The following is an 18084-nucleotide window of genomic DNA, read 5'->3' as shown; positions in this document are numbered from 1 at the left end:
AAATTTGCACTGTAGGCAGAAGACATTGCAAATGGGCAGTATTGCGCACAGATGCAGATGGGAGCAACTGAAACAAAGAGATCCCAACATTCTTAGTTTAAGCCTTGCCTGCCCATGACCATTTATTCCAACAGTCTTCAATGTTAATTAAACTGTTCCCTCACGAAACGTTACTCATTTTATCATGTATCTGTACACTGTGGATGGCTTGATTGTAATCATGTACCTTCTTTCCGCTGACTGGATAGCACACAACAAAAACATTTATTGTCACTGTACCACGGTACACGTGACAATAAATTAAACTAAACTTTGCCAACTGACCATTTTAATTTGAGTCATGGGATGTACAAACATAGGAACAAAGAAATGCAGATTCTGGCTAATACACAAAAAGGTACAAAGTGCTGGAGTAACTCAGCAGGTCAGTCAACATCTCTGGAGAACATGGATAGGCAATGCTTCGGATTGAGACCATTGGGTTTCCACACCTATCCATACTCTCCAGGGATGCTGCCTAACCTGCTGAGTTACTCCAGTACTTTGTATCTTTTCCTGCTTGTATGTTGGATCCAATCCCCATTTCAGTTCAGAACATAGAACAGGGCAGCACAGGAACGGGCCCTTCAGCCCACAATGTTTGTGCCAAACATGATGCCAAGTTAAAATGATCTCATCTGCCTGTACATGATTCATGTTCTCTAGTCACTGCACATCCACATGCCTACCTAAAAGCCTCTGGAACACCACTATTGAATCTGCCTCCACCACCATCCCTGACAGTGCATTCCAGGCCCCTGCTACTCGCTTGTAAAAAACATGCCACGCATGTTTCCATTGAACGTTCCCCCTCTCACTTTATAGCTAAGCCCTGTTGGGTTGAACATTTTGACTCTGGGGAAAAAGGTTCTGACTGTCTACTCTATCTGTGCCTCTCATAATTTTCTATACTTCTATCATCCCCCCTGGCGTACCAGAGAAAACAATCCAAGTCTATCCAACCTCTCCCTGTAGCTGAAACCCTCTAATCTAAAAGATTTTTCCTGTAATGGGGTGACCAGAACTGCACACAATACTCCAAACGCGATCCAACCAAAGTCCTATAGAGCTGCCACTGCATCGCTAGCAACACCCCAGATCTGAGGCAATCCATGCCCTGCACACTTTGACCAGTTTCAACAACAATGGGAGCAAAGATATCTGCAAATAAAGAAGTGAATAAGGAGAATGGGTGATCTTCCCAGGCTCATAAAATGTACATAGATTGGTGTTGTGGCAGAACCCAATTAAAATCCTCACATGTGTCGGAAGGAACACCAAAGATAGACACAGAATGCTGGAGTAACTCAGCGGGTCAGGCAGCATCTCTGGAGAGAAGCAATAGGTGACGTTTTAGTTTGAGCCCCTTCTTCAGACGACTGAAGAAGTGTCCCGACCTGACGTATCACCTCCCCATGTTCTCCAGAGATGCTGCCTGAATCCCTGAGTTACTCCAGCATTTTGTGTCTAAGATTCTTACATGTCTGGAAATTCACTCTGGTGTTGGCCATTCTCGTCCTATTTTGAGGTAGAGAGGTCTGACAGTGTCTCTTCACTGGGATGTTTTGGTTCAGCAGCCTGATCTGTCAGATGGTGACCCAGTGGATGATGTATACCTAGTGCACTAAATCAGCGCCAAGAAAGAAAAGAGGGGTGTGGGCAAAAAGTTCCAAAACAATTGTATCCCCAAAGTAAATCTCTCCTGGGATCAATCTGGAGCTGGAAACCAGAGGGAGTTTGAGAATATTTAGTTTAGTTTAGAGATACAGCGTGGAAACAGGCCCTTTGGCTCACCAAGTCCGCGTCAACCAGCAGTCGCCCCGTACACGAGTTCCATCCAGCACACACTGGGGGCAATTTACAGAAGGCAATTAACCTACAAACCTGCACGTCTTTGGAGTGTGGGAGGAAGCCGGAGCACCCGGAGAAAACACATGTGGTCACAGGGAGAACGTACAAACTCCGCACAGACACACGCAGTCAGGATCGAACCAGAGTCTCTGGCTCTGTGAGGCAGCTACTCTACTGCTGCGCCACCACGCCGCCCACTTTGGATAGGTTTGTGCAATTATTCTGACAGCAGGACATAACTTTGAGCAGGTAAATGAAGTTTTATACTTTGGCAGAACAAGAGCAAATATTAAACTTTACACAAGGGTAAGATATAAGACATTCAACTGTACATGTATTTTATTTAATACGAAGACAATAGATAGAAGTAATTAAGTCATACACATTTAACATCCAGTTTTGAGCTCACCGCTTCAGAAAGAAATGAAACACAAGGGGTACGCTGGCAAAGATTTCAACAAAGCTGAGATCTTTCAGCTGCAAGGAAGCCACATATTTGGGTGGCCCCCATTAGTCAATCATGGAAGCACTCAGAAAATAATCTTACTGTTATTGGAATATGGATTGAGTAAGTGGTTTCGGTGGAGGGAAATGAGAAGAAAGATTTCTATAGGGCAACATTTCAACAACTGGATGCTGTTAACTTCAGATTATCAGAGAAAAAAAAACAAAGGTTTGAAAATAAAGTCTTCAACATTACCCAGCATGTTAGTCGAACATAGAGCTCTCTATCAGAAAGTGTGGTGCAATCTGAAATGGCTTTTCATGGAATCTAATACATATATAATTGAGAAAATGAAATATCTTGAAGGGCTGAGAGCAGGAAAACCAATGATATACAATGCCTTGCTGCAGTTCTGGAACCTGAGCGATGGAGCATCATCAATACTTAAGTGGCCTTGAGGTGGAACAAGTGCTTCCTCTGACACGAGGATCATGTGCACCACTTCTACTCCCAGCATTTCCCATCTGGATTCAAAAACCTCCCAACTCACCACCCAAACACGATTGTGCTGACTTTGAGTTGGTAGGTTTAGTTTAGTTTAGTTCATCTAGTTTAGACGTACAGCGTGGAAACAGGCCCTTCAGCCCAACAAGTCCATGCCAACCAGCAATCCCCGTACACTAACACTATCCTACACACGAGGGACAATTTACAATTTTCCAAAGCCATTTAACCTGCAAACCTGTACATCTTTGGAGTGTGGGAGGAAACCGAAGATCACGGGAGAACGTACAAACTCAAAATAGACAAGCACCCTTGGTAGGATCGAAACGGGATCTCTGGCACTGTGAGGTAGTAGCTCTACCGCTGCGCCATCGTGCCACCCTGGATTTTCCACCTGGATACAAAAACCTCCCAACACACCACCCAAACATAATCGTGCTGACTTTGTTGGTAGGTTTGGTTTAGTTTAGTTTAGTTTATTATAGTTTAGTTTAGTTTAGACATACAGTGTGGAAACAGGTCCTTTGGCCCACTGGGTCTGCGCCGACCAGCGATCCCTATACACTAGCACTATCCTACACACTGGGGACAATTTACAATTTTACCAAAGCCAATTAACCTACAACCCTGCATGTCTTTGGGATGGGCAGGAAACTGCAGCACCCAGAGAAAATCCAGGTAGTCACAGGGAGAATGTACAAACTCCATACACACAGTAATCAGGATCGAATCCGGGCCTCTGGCGATCTGAGGCAGCAACTCTACCGCTGCTCCACCATGCCGTCCCTATCTCAGTACACGTGACAATAATAAACTGAACCTCTACATTGATCTCAGTTTCTATTCTTTCCACTTTCTCACCAACCCCGCCACCATGTCCCCCACCCCACATCCTCCCAGGTTACTAGGGATTACCTTCACATCGCGGGACTGCAGAATTCCAGACGACATTCCCATCCTGCATAAAACAGGTTATTGACTCGGATCCTTGTGTTTTGATGAAGCCTTCATTACATTGGAAAGACACAGAACTTCCCAATCGGAAAATGTCACCAAAACGTCTTCCATTCACTGGGATCCCAGGATCGTGACATTCATTTTGGCCGAAAGCTGGTTAAGAAAAATATTTTAAAATTAGTGTTCTCACAGTGTATAAAATCATGAGAGGAATAGATTCGGGTAAACGCATAGGGTCTCTTGCCCAACTAAGGGGGATGGAGAGCCAGAGGACATGCAGTAGGTTCAAGATGAGGGGGAAAAGATTTAATAGGAATCTGAGGGGTAACTTTTTCACACAAAGAGTGGTGGATGTATGGAGCAAGCTGCCTGAGGAGGTAGTTGAGACAGGGACTATCCAAAAATTAAAAAAACAGTTACACAGATATATGGATAGGACAGGTTTAGAGGGATATGGGCCAAATGCAGGCAGGTGGGAATAGTGCAGATGGGACATGTTGTTTGGTGTGGGCAGGTTTAGTTTCCATGCTGTATGACGCTATGATTATGACTTTACTATCTGAATCCATGACTCACTCAGAAACCATTCAGTGGCAACACATATAAGAAGATGAACATGTACCACGCTAACGGCACCATGACAGGGTCGATGCAAGGTTGATATTTGCCCTGCAGAGTTAACTAGAACAAGGGGGTCACAACCTCAAAATATAGGGTCAGCCATACACCAGAGAGTCATAGTCATACAGCGTGGAAACAGGCCCTGTGGACCAACTTGCCCACACTGACCAACATGTCCCATCTATACTAGTTCAACCTGCCTGTATTTGGCCCATATCTCTCTAAACCTATCCTATCCATGTACCTGTCTAAACGTTTCTTAAATATTGTACCTCCCTTAACTATTACCTCCGGCAGCCCGTTCCATCCACCAGCCAGCCTTTGTGTAAAAAAGTTACTCCTCAGATTCCTATTAAATCTTTCCCCGCCCACCTTAAACCTATCACCAGTGGAGAAAAATCATTTTTTCCATGTACTGAATCCTTCAAATTCCTGTTCTAAAAGGCCATCAGCGTTCAGTCACTGAATGTGTTCAAGACAGAGATGGATTTTTGGATATGGTGGCATTAAAGGCGAAAGTGGTGCTGAGGTGAATTCTTGGTCGTGATCTTATTGAACAGTGAAGCAGACAAGAGACATCTAAAGGGTCAATTACTGCATTGGATTTCTTGTGGCTTTTGGTCTTTCACACATTTACCATTATTCACCCGACACACATTTTCAATTTCACTTCAGTTGCCAATGAATCAAGTTCAAGTTCAAGTGAGTTTATTGTCATGTGTCCCTGATAGCACAATGAAATTCTTGCTTTGCTTCAGCACACAGAACATAGTAGGCATTTACTGCAAAACAGATCAGTGTGTCCATATACCATTATATAAATATATACACATATGAATAAATAAACTGATAAAGTGCAAATAACAGATAATGGGTTATTAATGTTCAGAGTTTTGTCCGGGCCAGGTTTAATAGCCTGATGGCTGTGGGGAAGTACCTATTCCTGAACCTGGTCGTTGCAGTCTTCAGGCTCCTGTACCTTCTACCTGAAGGTAGCAGGGAGATGAGTGTGTGGCCAGGATGGTGTAGGGTCTTTGATGATACTGCCAGCCTTTTTGAGGCAGCGACTGTGATAAATCCCCTCGATGGAAGGAATGTCAGAGCCGATGATGTACTGGGCAGTGTTTACTACTTTTTGTAGTCTTGGTGATACTAGCATTGTTACTGGAGAATGTTCTTTGGAAAACGATTTTCCGATTATGCTTTAAGCTGGTGAACCTCTCGGTGTAGGGAGAAGACACTGTAGCAGAATTTTAAAGCATACTTCAGAAAGGATGGCATGTTGGTTTGGGTTGGTTAAGTTTAGTTCAGAGATACAGCATGGAAACACGCCCCTCAGTTCACCGAGTTCATGCCAAATAGCAATCAATTCCATCCTACACACCAAGGACAATTTACAAACGCCAATTAACCTCCAAATGAATGGGCATGTACAAACTGCGTACCGACAGCCCACATTGTCAGGATCAAACCGAGTCTCTGGTGCTTTAAGGCAACAGCTCTACTGCTGTGCCACCCAAATTTGTCGACAAATTTGATGATAAATCAGGGACTGTTTGATGCTGCGGGTTGTTTGAAGTTCCTGGATGTCATTTACAGAGATCCTCACAGCCAAAAGATGGGAAGGACTATAAATGGCAATGTTTCATAGCTTGCAAAACCATCCTTTTTTAAGGAAATATTCACAATTCCATATCACATGCAACACAAATATATAGAGCATTTGTAAGATATTAATCGATTGCAGAAAGTAAAAGTGATATTCACACCGTTAATACCACAGGAAGATATTGCTCATTCTATACACCATTCGTTGACCAGCTCTGAGAATAATAAGTCATCTCTCCCTGTGGAATCCTGATGCGAAATATTAGAATGTATCCAAGTAGCTGCTGATGCTAATCCCTTTCAAATCCCTTTCCTTCTAAGAGGGAACAAAATGAATCGGAATGTAATAGTCAGATTACATTGGGTTTGGTTGTAAACGTTTGCTGATTGCAGAATGAGATCTATGTGACATGAGAATTACTAGTTTTTGTCACCTGAATAACTGAACACTGCTTGAGGGGGAGAAGTAGATTCAATGTAACGTTGCAAAACGGGAGGTCACGTGCAACAGTTTTTGAAAGACGAGGTATTAACAACATTCATTCATTCATTCATTCATCATCGTTGAAAACATCAGCGACGCAGTGGTGCTGGTTTCCGACAGGCACGGTGATGGACACATCTCAGTCCACCATGCAGCTGGCAAGCTCCTCTTTTGTCTCTACACATGTGTCTTCCATCAACATCTTCAGCAGCATCTTGATTGGCCGACCCGGGTCACATCTGCCATGGGTGGGTTCCCACAGAACAACCTTTTTGCTGGCTTTTCTGGGTGGCGGTGGCAGTGACCAGCGAACCTCGTCCTTCTCAACCTGATCTTCTTGGCCAGAGGTGGAATCTCCCCATAGAGCAGGGCGCTGGTGATGTGTTCCCTCCAACTGACATTTTGAACTTTCCTGAGCATTCGGGTGTAGGTACCATCGAGAGACTTGGACAGTGCTCGAGTGAAAGTCCATGCCTCATACCCGTACAATAATATGGTCTCTACAGTTGCATGAAAGAATCTCTATAATCTAATATTCCATGCAACTGTCGTATTAACAACAGGAAGAGAAAATGGAATGTGTTGATTATTTTCATGAAGTCTGCAATGGTCGAAATCCCACTGTTCAAGTGATACACTGCATCATAAGCATAAGTCATAAGATCATAAGTCCTAGGAGCAGAATTAGGCCACTCAGCCCATCAAGTCTACTCCGCCATTCAATCATGGCTGATCTATCTCTCCCTCCTAAGCCCATTCTCCTGCCTTCTCCCCATAACCCCTGACTTCCGTAATAGTCAAGAATCTATCTATCTCTGCGTTAAAAATGTCCATTGACGGCCTTCACAGCCTTGTGTGTAAATGAATGTTACAGAAACTTCTCCCCATAGCCCCTGACACATGTACTAATTAGGCAGATTCGGGATTGTTCGGTGCTGTGGGTTGTATGAAGTTCCTGCATGCCATTTATGGAGACCCTCACAGTTAAGAGACCGGAAGGGATCTCATGCATCGGAAGCAAATGATTCTTCAATTTAAGAAGCTTTTAAGAAGCAATTGTACAGGTACATGGAAAGGTCAGGTTAAGTGGGATGTGAACCAAACGCAGGCAGGTGGGACTGTTAATATTGGCCAAAATAGAGTTATTATAAAATGGAGGATCTTCGCATTTGCAGGGCCTGCTTGGTCTCTTTCTGTGAAAGTTGCAAGATGGAGTCACAGTTCCAAGGAGTCTGGATCCCAGATGGAAGTTGATGATAAGGAGAGGTCCAGATGTCCCAACTTTGTTAATATGTATGAAGGTTTCCAGAGGGAGATAAGAAGGTCTGCAAATGCATAGTGGGGATTGGTAACAAAAGGGTGTGTGAAACGGTATCGTAAATAATGTTACAAGGTTTTTGTGTTGCTGTTTCATGATTGGCTGAAGTGTGAAGCCTTGTTTGAATTGTTCATACAACCCGGGAAAATGTTGCATTACTTAGTTAATTGACTTCCTTCCAGAAGCTTCTGTAGAAACATTGTAATGGGGTACTTTGTAATTGGGTTAGGGAACAGTCAATAACTGTATAATGTGATCGATATGTGTGATTGGTTTGTTGGGATTGCTTCCCCCAAGTAATGTCATGCCCTTAGTTTGGAAGGGTATAAGTGAATGGGTAATTCTTTGGGGTGTGTCAGTTGATTGTTCTGTTTGCACGAGATATTGTTGTCTTGCGTGGGTGGATCGGCAACCGTCCCTGCAGTTTGTTCTTCAATAAAGTAAGGTTTGGGAACCAGAGTTTGACTTAGTGTTTGACGAAACCAGACTATGGGGATAAGTGTAGAACCTGATTTTACAGGACCAGTGTAGGGGCTGTTTCCACACTGTATCACTCTATGTCTGTAATTTTCTGTATTCTCATTGGAAGGTTAAAAAATGGCAAAGTTTCGTATCTTGCGAAAAATCCAAATCGAATGCAACAAAATATACAGCGTATTTTGTCAAATATATTAATAGGTTGCAGATAACAAAAGTCATATGTGCACTACGAAAGCCACTCGCGAGTGATCACTTATTCAATACTCGTACATTGACCAGCTGTGAGGATAACTCACCAGCAGTTATTAGAGAGATACAGCGTGGAAACAGGCCCTCTGGCATCTGCGCCAACCAGCTATCACCTCATACACGAGCACTATCCTGCGCACTTGGAAAAATTTACAGGAACCAATTAACCTACAAACCCACACATCTTTGGAATGTGGGAAGAAACCGGAGCACCCGGAGAAAACCCATGCAGTCACAGGGAGAATGTACAAACTCCATAAAGACAACACCCGTAGTCAGGATCGAACTTGGGTCTCTTGTGCTGTAAGGCAGCGGCTCTCCCATAATGCCGCCCATGTTTATAGCGGAGGCAGATACGATAGTGCAGTTGAGTTTAGTTTATTGTCATGTATATCGAGGTACAGTGAAACCTATTTTGTTTCGTGCTATCCAGTTAGTGGAGAGACTATACATGATTACAATCAAACTGACAACAGTGTACAGAACATAGACAGAAAAAGCTGGAGTAACTCAGCAGGACAGGCAGCATCTCTTGAAAGAAGGGATGGGTGAAGCATCTGTCCCACTCGGGCGATTTTTTCGGCGACTACACTGTCGCCACATGGTCGCGGGGTGATGCTTGTATGGTCATGAGTATTCTCCTCAAGTTGCCTAAAGAGTCGTAATGGTTTTCTGGTCCCCGCTGGATTTTGAAATGTTCAAAACTTTTTGGCGAGTGTGGGCTTGACGTTGCTTGACTTCTCCTGTCATAGGTACTGTCGTAGGTTGGCGCCAGGATAATGTAGGTTGTCGCCGGGTGCTGACTTTGGTGAATTCCATTTGCGACTACCTACGTCAACCGGCGACAGGTACCGGCGACTGAATTGTCCTAAGTTGTCTTCAGTTGTCGCCGACAGGGTCGTTGCTTGTCGAAGCTTGTCGCGGGTGGACGTAGGTTGATTTTGGTTGCCGTAGGTGGTCGCCTGTGTGGTCGTAGGTTGTCGTAGGTGTGGTCGTAGTTGGACGTCCTAATGGGCTGCCGATTGTCAGTAGCTTGCCGTCGACTAGGTGGTAGGCTGTAGTAGCTTGTCATGGACATTGTCATGGGGGGAGGGGGGGATCCAGTCGCTGCTTTTTTGGCGACCTGCTACGACTGTGGCAGTTGCCGAAAAAATCGCCTACGTGGGACAGGCCCTTGACGTTTCGGGTCGAGACCCTTCTTCAGACTGTTCTTCATTGTATAGATACAGGATAAAGGGAATGGCATTTAGTGCAAGATAATGTCCAATAAGGTCCCATTAAAGATAGTCCAAGGGTCTCCAATGAGGTAGATGGTTGATCAGGACTGCTCTCTAGTTGGTGATAGGACGGTTCAGTTGCTTGATAACAGCTGTCAGTTGCTTGTGCCTGATAATAGAGGATTTTAAATAGACACGTGGGTATGGAGGGATATGGTTCAAGTGCTGGCTGAGGAGATGTGTTATACTTGGCATGGTGGGCTGAGGTGTCTGTTCCTGTGCTGTACTGATCTACGGTCTAAGTTCCATGTAAGGTCTGCCTTTGAGGCTCTGAAACTATTTTTTAGAATGTGCTTACTGACCAGGACGGCAGAATGTGCTTACTGACCAGGTGCAGCGGTAGAGTTGCAGTCTCACACACCAGAGACTCTGGTTCGGTCCTGACCATGGATGCTGTCTGTACAGAGTTTGTATGTTCTCCCTGTAAGCACATGGGTTTTGTCCGGATGCTCCGGTTTCTTCCCACACTACAAAGATGTGCAGGTTTGTAGGTTAATTGGCTGTGTTAAAATTGTAAAAATAGCGTGTATGATAGTGTTAATGTACAGGGTGATAGCTGGTCGGCACAGACTCGGTGGGTGGAAGATCCTGTTTCTGCGTGCATCTCTAAAGTCTAATGTAAAGTCTAAAGTCATAATCAAAGCCTGTATAACTACTTACTTAGGCCCTTCGCGTTAATGATTTTTATCTACAAAGCACATGCATGGAATCTTGCTCGAATGTAAAGAACCTCCATCATTTAATGTCAATAATCTGAAATGAAATTTGCACCTTATACCATCTCCTACTCTCAGGGAATATGTAGGGGATTACTGTGAACTTCTCATCCATTTTTAATTCAAGAATTCTATCAATTATCTATTGTCACTTCATCCTCCCTCACCTTTCTCCAAACTTAACACAGACAGAGTGCCTTCATCTACATTCACCAATGCATTACTCCTGTCTATTAGATCAGGCACAAATTCTTATAATTGCCTATTACATTGCACTCTGTTGCACTTAAATCACTGTAACATATTTATAATTAAAAGAAAATTGGAATTGGGTTAACATCAGTCAGAATAGGTCAATTTCTTTCAATAATTATTGCTCATATGTTTTGTTGAAAATTAACCTCTTTTTTTTTTGCTCGTTAATTCCACCTATGAGGTTCAGCATTTGGACATTTGCTTGTTGGCTGATTTCTCGATATTATTATAGCATTAGTAAATGAACATTTGATCATTTTATTGGTGTTGCAATGAAAGTGTGTTTCATCATTTGCATGGGATCCAGCACTTCTGTGTGTGTTATTTATTCTTTAAGCTACAGCCAGCTTTAGCAACAAGATAAGACACAAAAATCAGGAGTAATTCAGTGGGTCAGGCAACAGTTCTGGAGAAAAGGAATAGGTGACGTTTCGGGTCAAGACCCTTCTTCAGACTGTGAGTCAGGGAAAAGGGAAATGAGAGATAGACGGTGATATAGAGAGATGTAGAACAATTGAATGAAAGATATGCAAACAGTAACGTTGATTAATGAAAGGTGAAGCCCACAATGGTCTATTGTTGGCTGTGGGGTAGGTGATATACAGACAGTGAAACTCGACAGGACAACAGTGAAACTAGTACGATGACTAGGATGGGGGAGGGACAGAGAGAGACAGGATGCAAGGGTTACTTGAAGTTAGAAAGAAATCTATATTCATACAGCTGGGGTGTAAGCTGCCCAAGCGAAATACGAGGTGCTGTACCTCCAATTTGCATTCGGCCTCACTCAGACAATGGAGGAGGCCCAGAACAGAAAGATCAGTGTGGGAATGGGGAAAGAGGAATTCAAGTGTTTGACAACTGAAAGATGAGTTAGGTTAAGGCAGATGAGCGAAGGTGTTGAGCGAAGCGATCGCTGAGCCTGCGCTTGGTCTCGCCGATATATAGGAGTCCACACCTAGAACAGCGGATACAGTAGATGAGGTTCGAGGAGGTGCAAGTGAACCTCTGCCTCACCTGAAAGGACTGTCGGGGTACTGGGACAGAGTCAATGGAGGAGATTTTTAAGTACAGGTGTTGCATCTACTGTGGCTGCTGGCGAAGGTACCTGGGGAGGGGGTGGTTTGGGTGGGAAGGGGTATGTACCCCGCAGCTCTGCTCTTACACCCCTCCCACCAGTCGCAACAGAGTGAAGGTGGTGTGCAAAAAGTTCATCCAGTCTGTGTTTGGCCTCGCCAAGTAACAAGATGTTCAATTGCACTGAGTGTCACAGCAGGCCGGCCACAGTTGACATTTTTAAAAGCTCTGGGCTCTGACAATCATTTGAACTCTTCTCCCTTCTCCGTTGGCGAGATGATTGGGCCACCTGGAGACATGCCTATGGTGGCACTGGACCTCTATTCGCTGGAGTTTAGAAGGTTGAGGGGGGACCTCATTGAAACTTACCGAATAATGAAAGGCCTGAATAAAGTGCATGTGGAGAGGATGTTTCCATAACTGGGAGAGGCCAGAGCCTCAGAATTAAAGGACATTCCTTTAAGAAGGAGATGAGGAGGAATTTCTTTAGTCAGAGGGTGGTGAATCAGTAAAATTCATTGCCATAGAAGGCTGTGGAGGCTGTCAATGGACATTTTTAAGGCAGATAGATACTGTATATTTGTGATTAGTACGGGTGTTAAAGGTTATGGGGAAAAGCCAGGAGGATGGGGTTAGGAGGGAAAGATACATCAGCTATAGTTGAATGGCAGAGTAGACTTGATGAAGCAAATTCTGCTTCTATCACTTATGACTATGAACTTATTCACGTCTGAAAATGAAATGATCCAGGCTGTTTGCCCATCAGAAAGACGGCAGATACAGGACAAAATGTAGATTAAAAATAAATTGAATTCAGTTCCACATTTATTGCGTTCTCCAGCCCAGTTCTTTTCATACGGAAGCACTAAATTTAATTTCAATGCAAAAACAAAACAGACTGGTGAAGGCAGGGTGAAAAGATGTTGTCTAAATGAACTTCAGTCAGGCAGTTGACAAGGTCTAGCTTGGTTGCAGCTCCAGAAGATAAAGATACATTGGATTGGAGGCGAGTTGGCTAATTGGATACAACATTGGCTTGGTGATAGGAGGTTGAGGGTGGCAGTGGAAGGATATGGGCCAAACGCAGGCAAATGGGATTAGGGTAAATGGAGCATCTTGGTCAGCATGGACATGATGGGACAAAGGGCCTGTTTCTCTGCTGTATGTCTCTGTGACGGTTATATACCCTCTTCTTTGATGACTAATGGCATATGGTCTAATTGAAAAGCCGTGACCAATGGTGGGCCACAGGAATTGTTGTGGGGCCCTTGTCGTCTGTGCTAAAGCTTGTAATGAGTTGCAAGTGAATGGAGGTGGTGAGATCAGTAAGTTTGTGGTGGCACAAATTTGGGGCGGCAGTAAGTTTGCACTGCGGCCTTACAACACCAGTGATCCGGGTTCAATCCAGACCATGGGTGCTGTCTGTACGGAGTTTGTACTTTCTCCCTTTGAGCTTGTGCGTTTTCTCCAGGTACTCCAGTTTCTTCCCACACTCCAAAGATATGCAGTTTTGTAGGTTAATTGGCTTCTGTAAATTGTCCCTAGTGTGTTCTGGTGGTGGTCGGAGGGGCCGTAGGCGCAGATTGGCAGCCACACTTCCGTCAGTCTGCCCCAGGGCAGCTGTGGCTACAGAAGTAGCTTACCACCACCGAGTGTGACTGAGGAGTGAATGAATAATGCGATGTAAAGCGCCTTGAGTATTAGAAAGGAGCTATATAAATCCCATCCATTATTATTTAGTATGCGAAAGTGGGATAACATAGAACTAGTGTATGGGTGATCGATTGTGGTGCAGACTCAGTGGGCCAAAGGGTCTATTTCCACATTGTATCTTTAGTTTAGTTTACTTTAATTTAGAGATACAGCATGGAAACAGGTCCTTCGGCCCATCGAGTCCACACTGACCAATGATCGCCCATACACTAGTTCTAAGCTATCTCAGTTTCGCTACAAAGTAGTGGTAATTTTACAGAAGCCAATTAACCTATGAACGTGGGAGGAAACCGGAGCACCCAGAGGAAACCCACACAGTCACGGGGAGAACCTACGAATCCTGTACCGACAGCACCCACAGCCAGGATTGAACCGGGGTGTCTGGTGCTGTAAGGCAGCAACTCTACCACTGCACCGCCCTATTTCTAAACTCGAAAATCTTTTTCCCTTCATCACACAGGCATTATTAGGCCAAGAATGTAAAGCCGGCAATAATTCCCCAGGATGAAAGATAGACACAAAATGCTGGAGCAACTCAGCGGGACAGGCAGCATCTCTGGAGAACATAAATAGGTGATGTTGCCTATCTATGTTCTCCAGAGATGCTACCTGTCCCGCTGAGTTGCTCCAGCATTTTGCGTCTATCTTTGGTATAAACCAGCATCTGCAGTTCCATTTTATTAAACCCTCTAAACGAGACGGAAGTCTCTGAGATTTACTTGTGTAGGTGATGTTGAATCCTCGGCCGGTGGTGGAATGGTCTGACTGGAACTCGAGGCGGGTGATGTGCCCGTTGCTGGCCAGCTGGGACGGGACGTCGGTGCCAGAGAAAGTGCCGAGGACGGTGGAGTCGGCAGTGCCGTCGTCCTTTATGGTGAGGTAGTCGAACTGGGGCTCCACGTCAAAATCGTTGAAGATCAGGTGGATCCTGCTGGCTAGCTCCGCAATGATCAGCCACACACAGTTCATGTTGTTGCCATACTCCTCCGGGTAGTTGGGGGAAAGCACCACTCCAGACGGTGTGGTAAAGTTGAAGAAGCAGGAGACTGTGTGGGGGGAAAAAAAACAATACGGGCATTAATGCATCCTCACAGTTCAAATCACTTATCCAATTAAAGCAAATGTTTACTTGAAGCTACTATACACATATCCATTATTTCCCCCAAGGGGCAGAATGCAAGCAGGGCGAAGTGGGGGAGTTTAAACCTAAATATTGCGCCAGTGATCAAGGTTCCCCCCCCATTTCTCACACAGGTATTGTTAGGCTGAGAATGTAAAATAGGCAACATTTCCCAGAAATAAATAAAAATCTGTCAGGCAAAGATGATGTTTCATTTACTTTTTGGTTTGGATTTAATTTAGTTATAGTTTGGTTTTAGTTCAGTGTTCGTTTAGATTTGGTTTAGTTTTATTGGGTTAATTGGCCCTCTTGTGTAGGGAGTGGACGTGAATGTGGGATGAGATAGAAGCTATTGATTGATGGTCGGCGTGGACTCGGCTTGTTTCTGTGCCGTATCTATCAATCAATCAATCAATCAATCAGTCAATTCTAAAATGCTTAATCAGTCAGAAAGGTAAATTTGTTTGGTGGGAAAATTTGCTCTCTGCTTTGAGCACCTATTATTGATTTTGAACTGTGTATAAACAAGTTTGCCCAAACTCCAGCTTATTTAAAAAAAAATGCCTGATTTCTTTTAACAGCAGTTTTGAGAATTCCCTGCAAGATCAGCAAAAAATCAATACAATTTAGCCATGTAGTGGATTTTATTTTGGATCAGAGAGTGTGAAATTTAAACTCAGTAGAAATAATGAGCAAAGCATTCAGCTGTAGTTCACCAACCTGGAGTTATAATCTCTTCTCTGGTTGTCTGAGAAATCGCAGGAAAAGCTCACAATCCGAAAGAGACTTTATAATTGCAAATGTTCATTTACTTTACTTTAGAGATGCAGCATAAAAACTATCAATCAATCAACCGAGTCCACACCAACCAACGACCTCCCCATACAAAAACACTATCCTACACTCCTGGGACAATTTACAGTTTTACCAAAGCCAATTAACCTAAAAACCTGCATGACTTTGGAGTGTTGGAGGAAACCGGTGCCCGGAGAAAACCCACGTGGTCACAGGGAAAAAGTACAAACTTCGTACAGATAACCATTCCTAGTCAGGATTAAACCCGGGTCTCTAGGGCTGTAAGGCAGCAACTCTACCGCTGCACTACTGAGCCACCCTCAAATTCGTATGGGGTTGGACAGGCTAGATGCAGGAAGATTGTTCCCGATGTTGGGGAAGTCCAGGACAAGGGGTCACAGCTTAAGGATAAGGGGGAAATCCTTTAGGACCGAGATGAGAAGAAACTTTTTCACACAGAGAGTGGTGAATCTCTGGAACTCCCTGCCACAGAGGGTAGTTGAGGCCAGTTCATTGGCTATATTTAAGAGGGAGTTAGATGTGGCCCTTGTGGCTAAAGGGATCAGGGGGTATGGAGAGAAGGCAGGTACGGGATACTGAGTTGGATGATCAGCCATGATCATATTGAATGGCGGTGCAGGCTCAAAGGGCCGAATGGCCTACTCCTGCACCTATTTTCTATGTATCTATGTAAATGGAACTCAAAATGGCGGAAGACAATTCTATTTTTTCTTGTGAATCTCTCTTGTTTTCCGAAGCTACGGAAATACTTAAACCTTGAGCAAAAAATAAATAAATCAGAGTGCTGGAGGAACATGATGGGTCTTTCGGGTCTATCTCATATTGTAGGACAGGTTTAGAAGGATATGGGCCAAATGTCGGCAGGTAGGACTAGTGCAGATGGGACATATTGACCAGTGTGGGCAAGTTGGGCCAAAGGGCCTATCTCCATGCTAAAAGACACTATGACTCTATCTTAAAGTGAAGGTTCTTACACACACAGCTGGGTTTATTGCCAGACCACTGGTTATTCTGCTGGCATGTGACTGTTCGCTCTCCCACCAGTTCAAAGGCTGACTGACATTCAAACGTCAACATGTCCCCATGGAGAAAGCTGGTCCCACTTCTCGCTCCATAAGCTGGGATGCCAGGGTCACCGCAGCTTCCCTTTTCGATCTCTGAACAAAGAGAGGGAGAGATAGAGAAAAAAACACACATTGTGTCTAGGTTCATACACAAAAACCAACATGGCCCTCCATTCTGTCCAGGCCAATGAGATCGGTGCAGAAGATCTTGGGAGGTTCAGCCAACGTCCATATGAAGAAGCACTAGCTTTGTGCTGGAGGAACTCAGTGGGTCAGGCAGTATCTCTGGAGAAAATAAACTTCTTCTGGTGTCTGTAGCACCTAAGGATCATTCCCCAGCGTTACTCCTCTAGTCTTGAACTGTACTAGGTGGTAATCATGCTGTCTTGAAAAAGCAGGCAGGATTAAAGGGCCTGTCCCACTTGGGCTTCATTTGCACGTCACGCAGGTGGCGCGCAAAGATTTTGTGAATCCCAAAATCCTGGGGCGCCTCGCGCGGGACCGCGCATCACTGCCCACGCCACCACACCTCACCATACGCGTGTAGTGCGCGCCATACGCGTGACACGTTAGTGTCACGACGCGCGCGTCATGCATCGTGACGCATAAATGATGTCGCGTAAATTACGCGCAAATGATGCCCAAGTGGGACAAGCCCTTAACTGTGCCAGGATGCTGGTCATGAATATTAGTTTGTTTGCCCGAAGATGTCGACGCACTAAGTTCACACTTCACAGACAGTCACTAGAAAACGAGGGACATGAGAGACAGTGGGTGCTGGCATCTTGAGTGAACAAACCAAGTGCTCGAGGAACTCAGCAGGTCAGACAGCAACTGTGCAAGGGAAATGGACAGACAACGTTATAGGCCAGACCCCTTCTTCAGACTGATTAGTCCTGTTCTAAATCTTGCTGTTGTGTAATTATCTGCAAAATAAGTGATGTTTAGTTTTTGAGACACAGTGTGGAAACAGGCCCATCGGCCATCCATAGACTAGTTCTATCTCACAGTCGCATCCTACATACGATGGGCAATTTACTGAAGTTAATTAACTTAAATCCTGCACATCTTTGTGATGTGGGAGGGAACGAGAGCCCCCGGAGAAAACTCACGCGGTCACAGGTAGAACGTGCAAACTCCGTACAGACAGCACCCATAGTCAGGATCAAACCCAGGTCTCTGAAGCTGTGAGGCAGCAACTCTACCAAGTCTACCGCTGTGCCACCGTGCCAGCCTAGTGGCAGTGTCTTTGAGAAGAGGGATTTTGACAACAGTCAGAGTGATGGATGGGTGCCTTGATTGCCAAACACATGCAGTTGCTGACGTCTTATATTTACAGAACATAAGGAAAGAAAAGGCAAATGCCCACTGTTGAAGTGTAGTCAGCAGAAGTACACACTAGTGGTACTGTTCAGGGCACCAGTGATTTGTCCTTTGCCCTTCGGATCATGTGGTTTCTTTTTCTTGGTAGATAGCTGCTGAGCATGATA

The 18084-nt window shown here is 44.5% G+C and overlaps 1 protein-coding gene across 1 annotated transcript in view; it reads right to left on the bottom strand.

Moving 5' to 3' along the window:
• The window catches only part of csmd1 (CUB and Sushi multiple domains 1), a 501649-nt gene extending 484458 nt beyond the window's left edge, over nt 1–17191 (bottom strand). Inside the window, exons 1-4 of the mRNA XM_033020497.1 lie at nt 17134–17191; nt 16505–16687; nt 14314–14640; nt 3755–3949 (exon numbers count right to left, since the gene is read on the bottom strand). Coding sequence (XP_032876388.1) covers nt 3755–3949; nt 14314–14640; nt 16505–16687; nt 17134–17191 — 763 coding nt within the window. The remainder of the gene's footprint in view (nt 1–3754; nt 3950–14313; nt 14641–16504; nt 16688–17133) is intronic.
• Nucleotides 17192–18084: the final 893 nt, after the last annotated feature.

Source organism: Amblyraja radiata, chromosome 5 (genome assembly GCF_010909765.2).
Source record: "Amblyraja radiata isolate CabotCenter1 chromosome 5, sAmbRad1.1.pri, whole genome shotgun sequence".
In the NCBI taxonomy this organism is placed as follows: domain Eukaryota; kingdom Metazoa; phylum Chordata; class Chondrichthyes; order Rajiformes; family Rajidae; genus Amblyraja; species Amblyraja radiata.
Note: the sequence above shows the minus strand (reverse complement) of the source record. Positions and strands in the feature narration are given on the sequence as shown.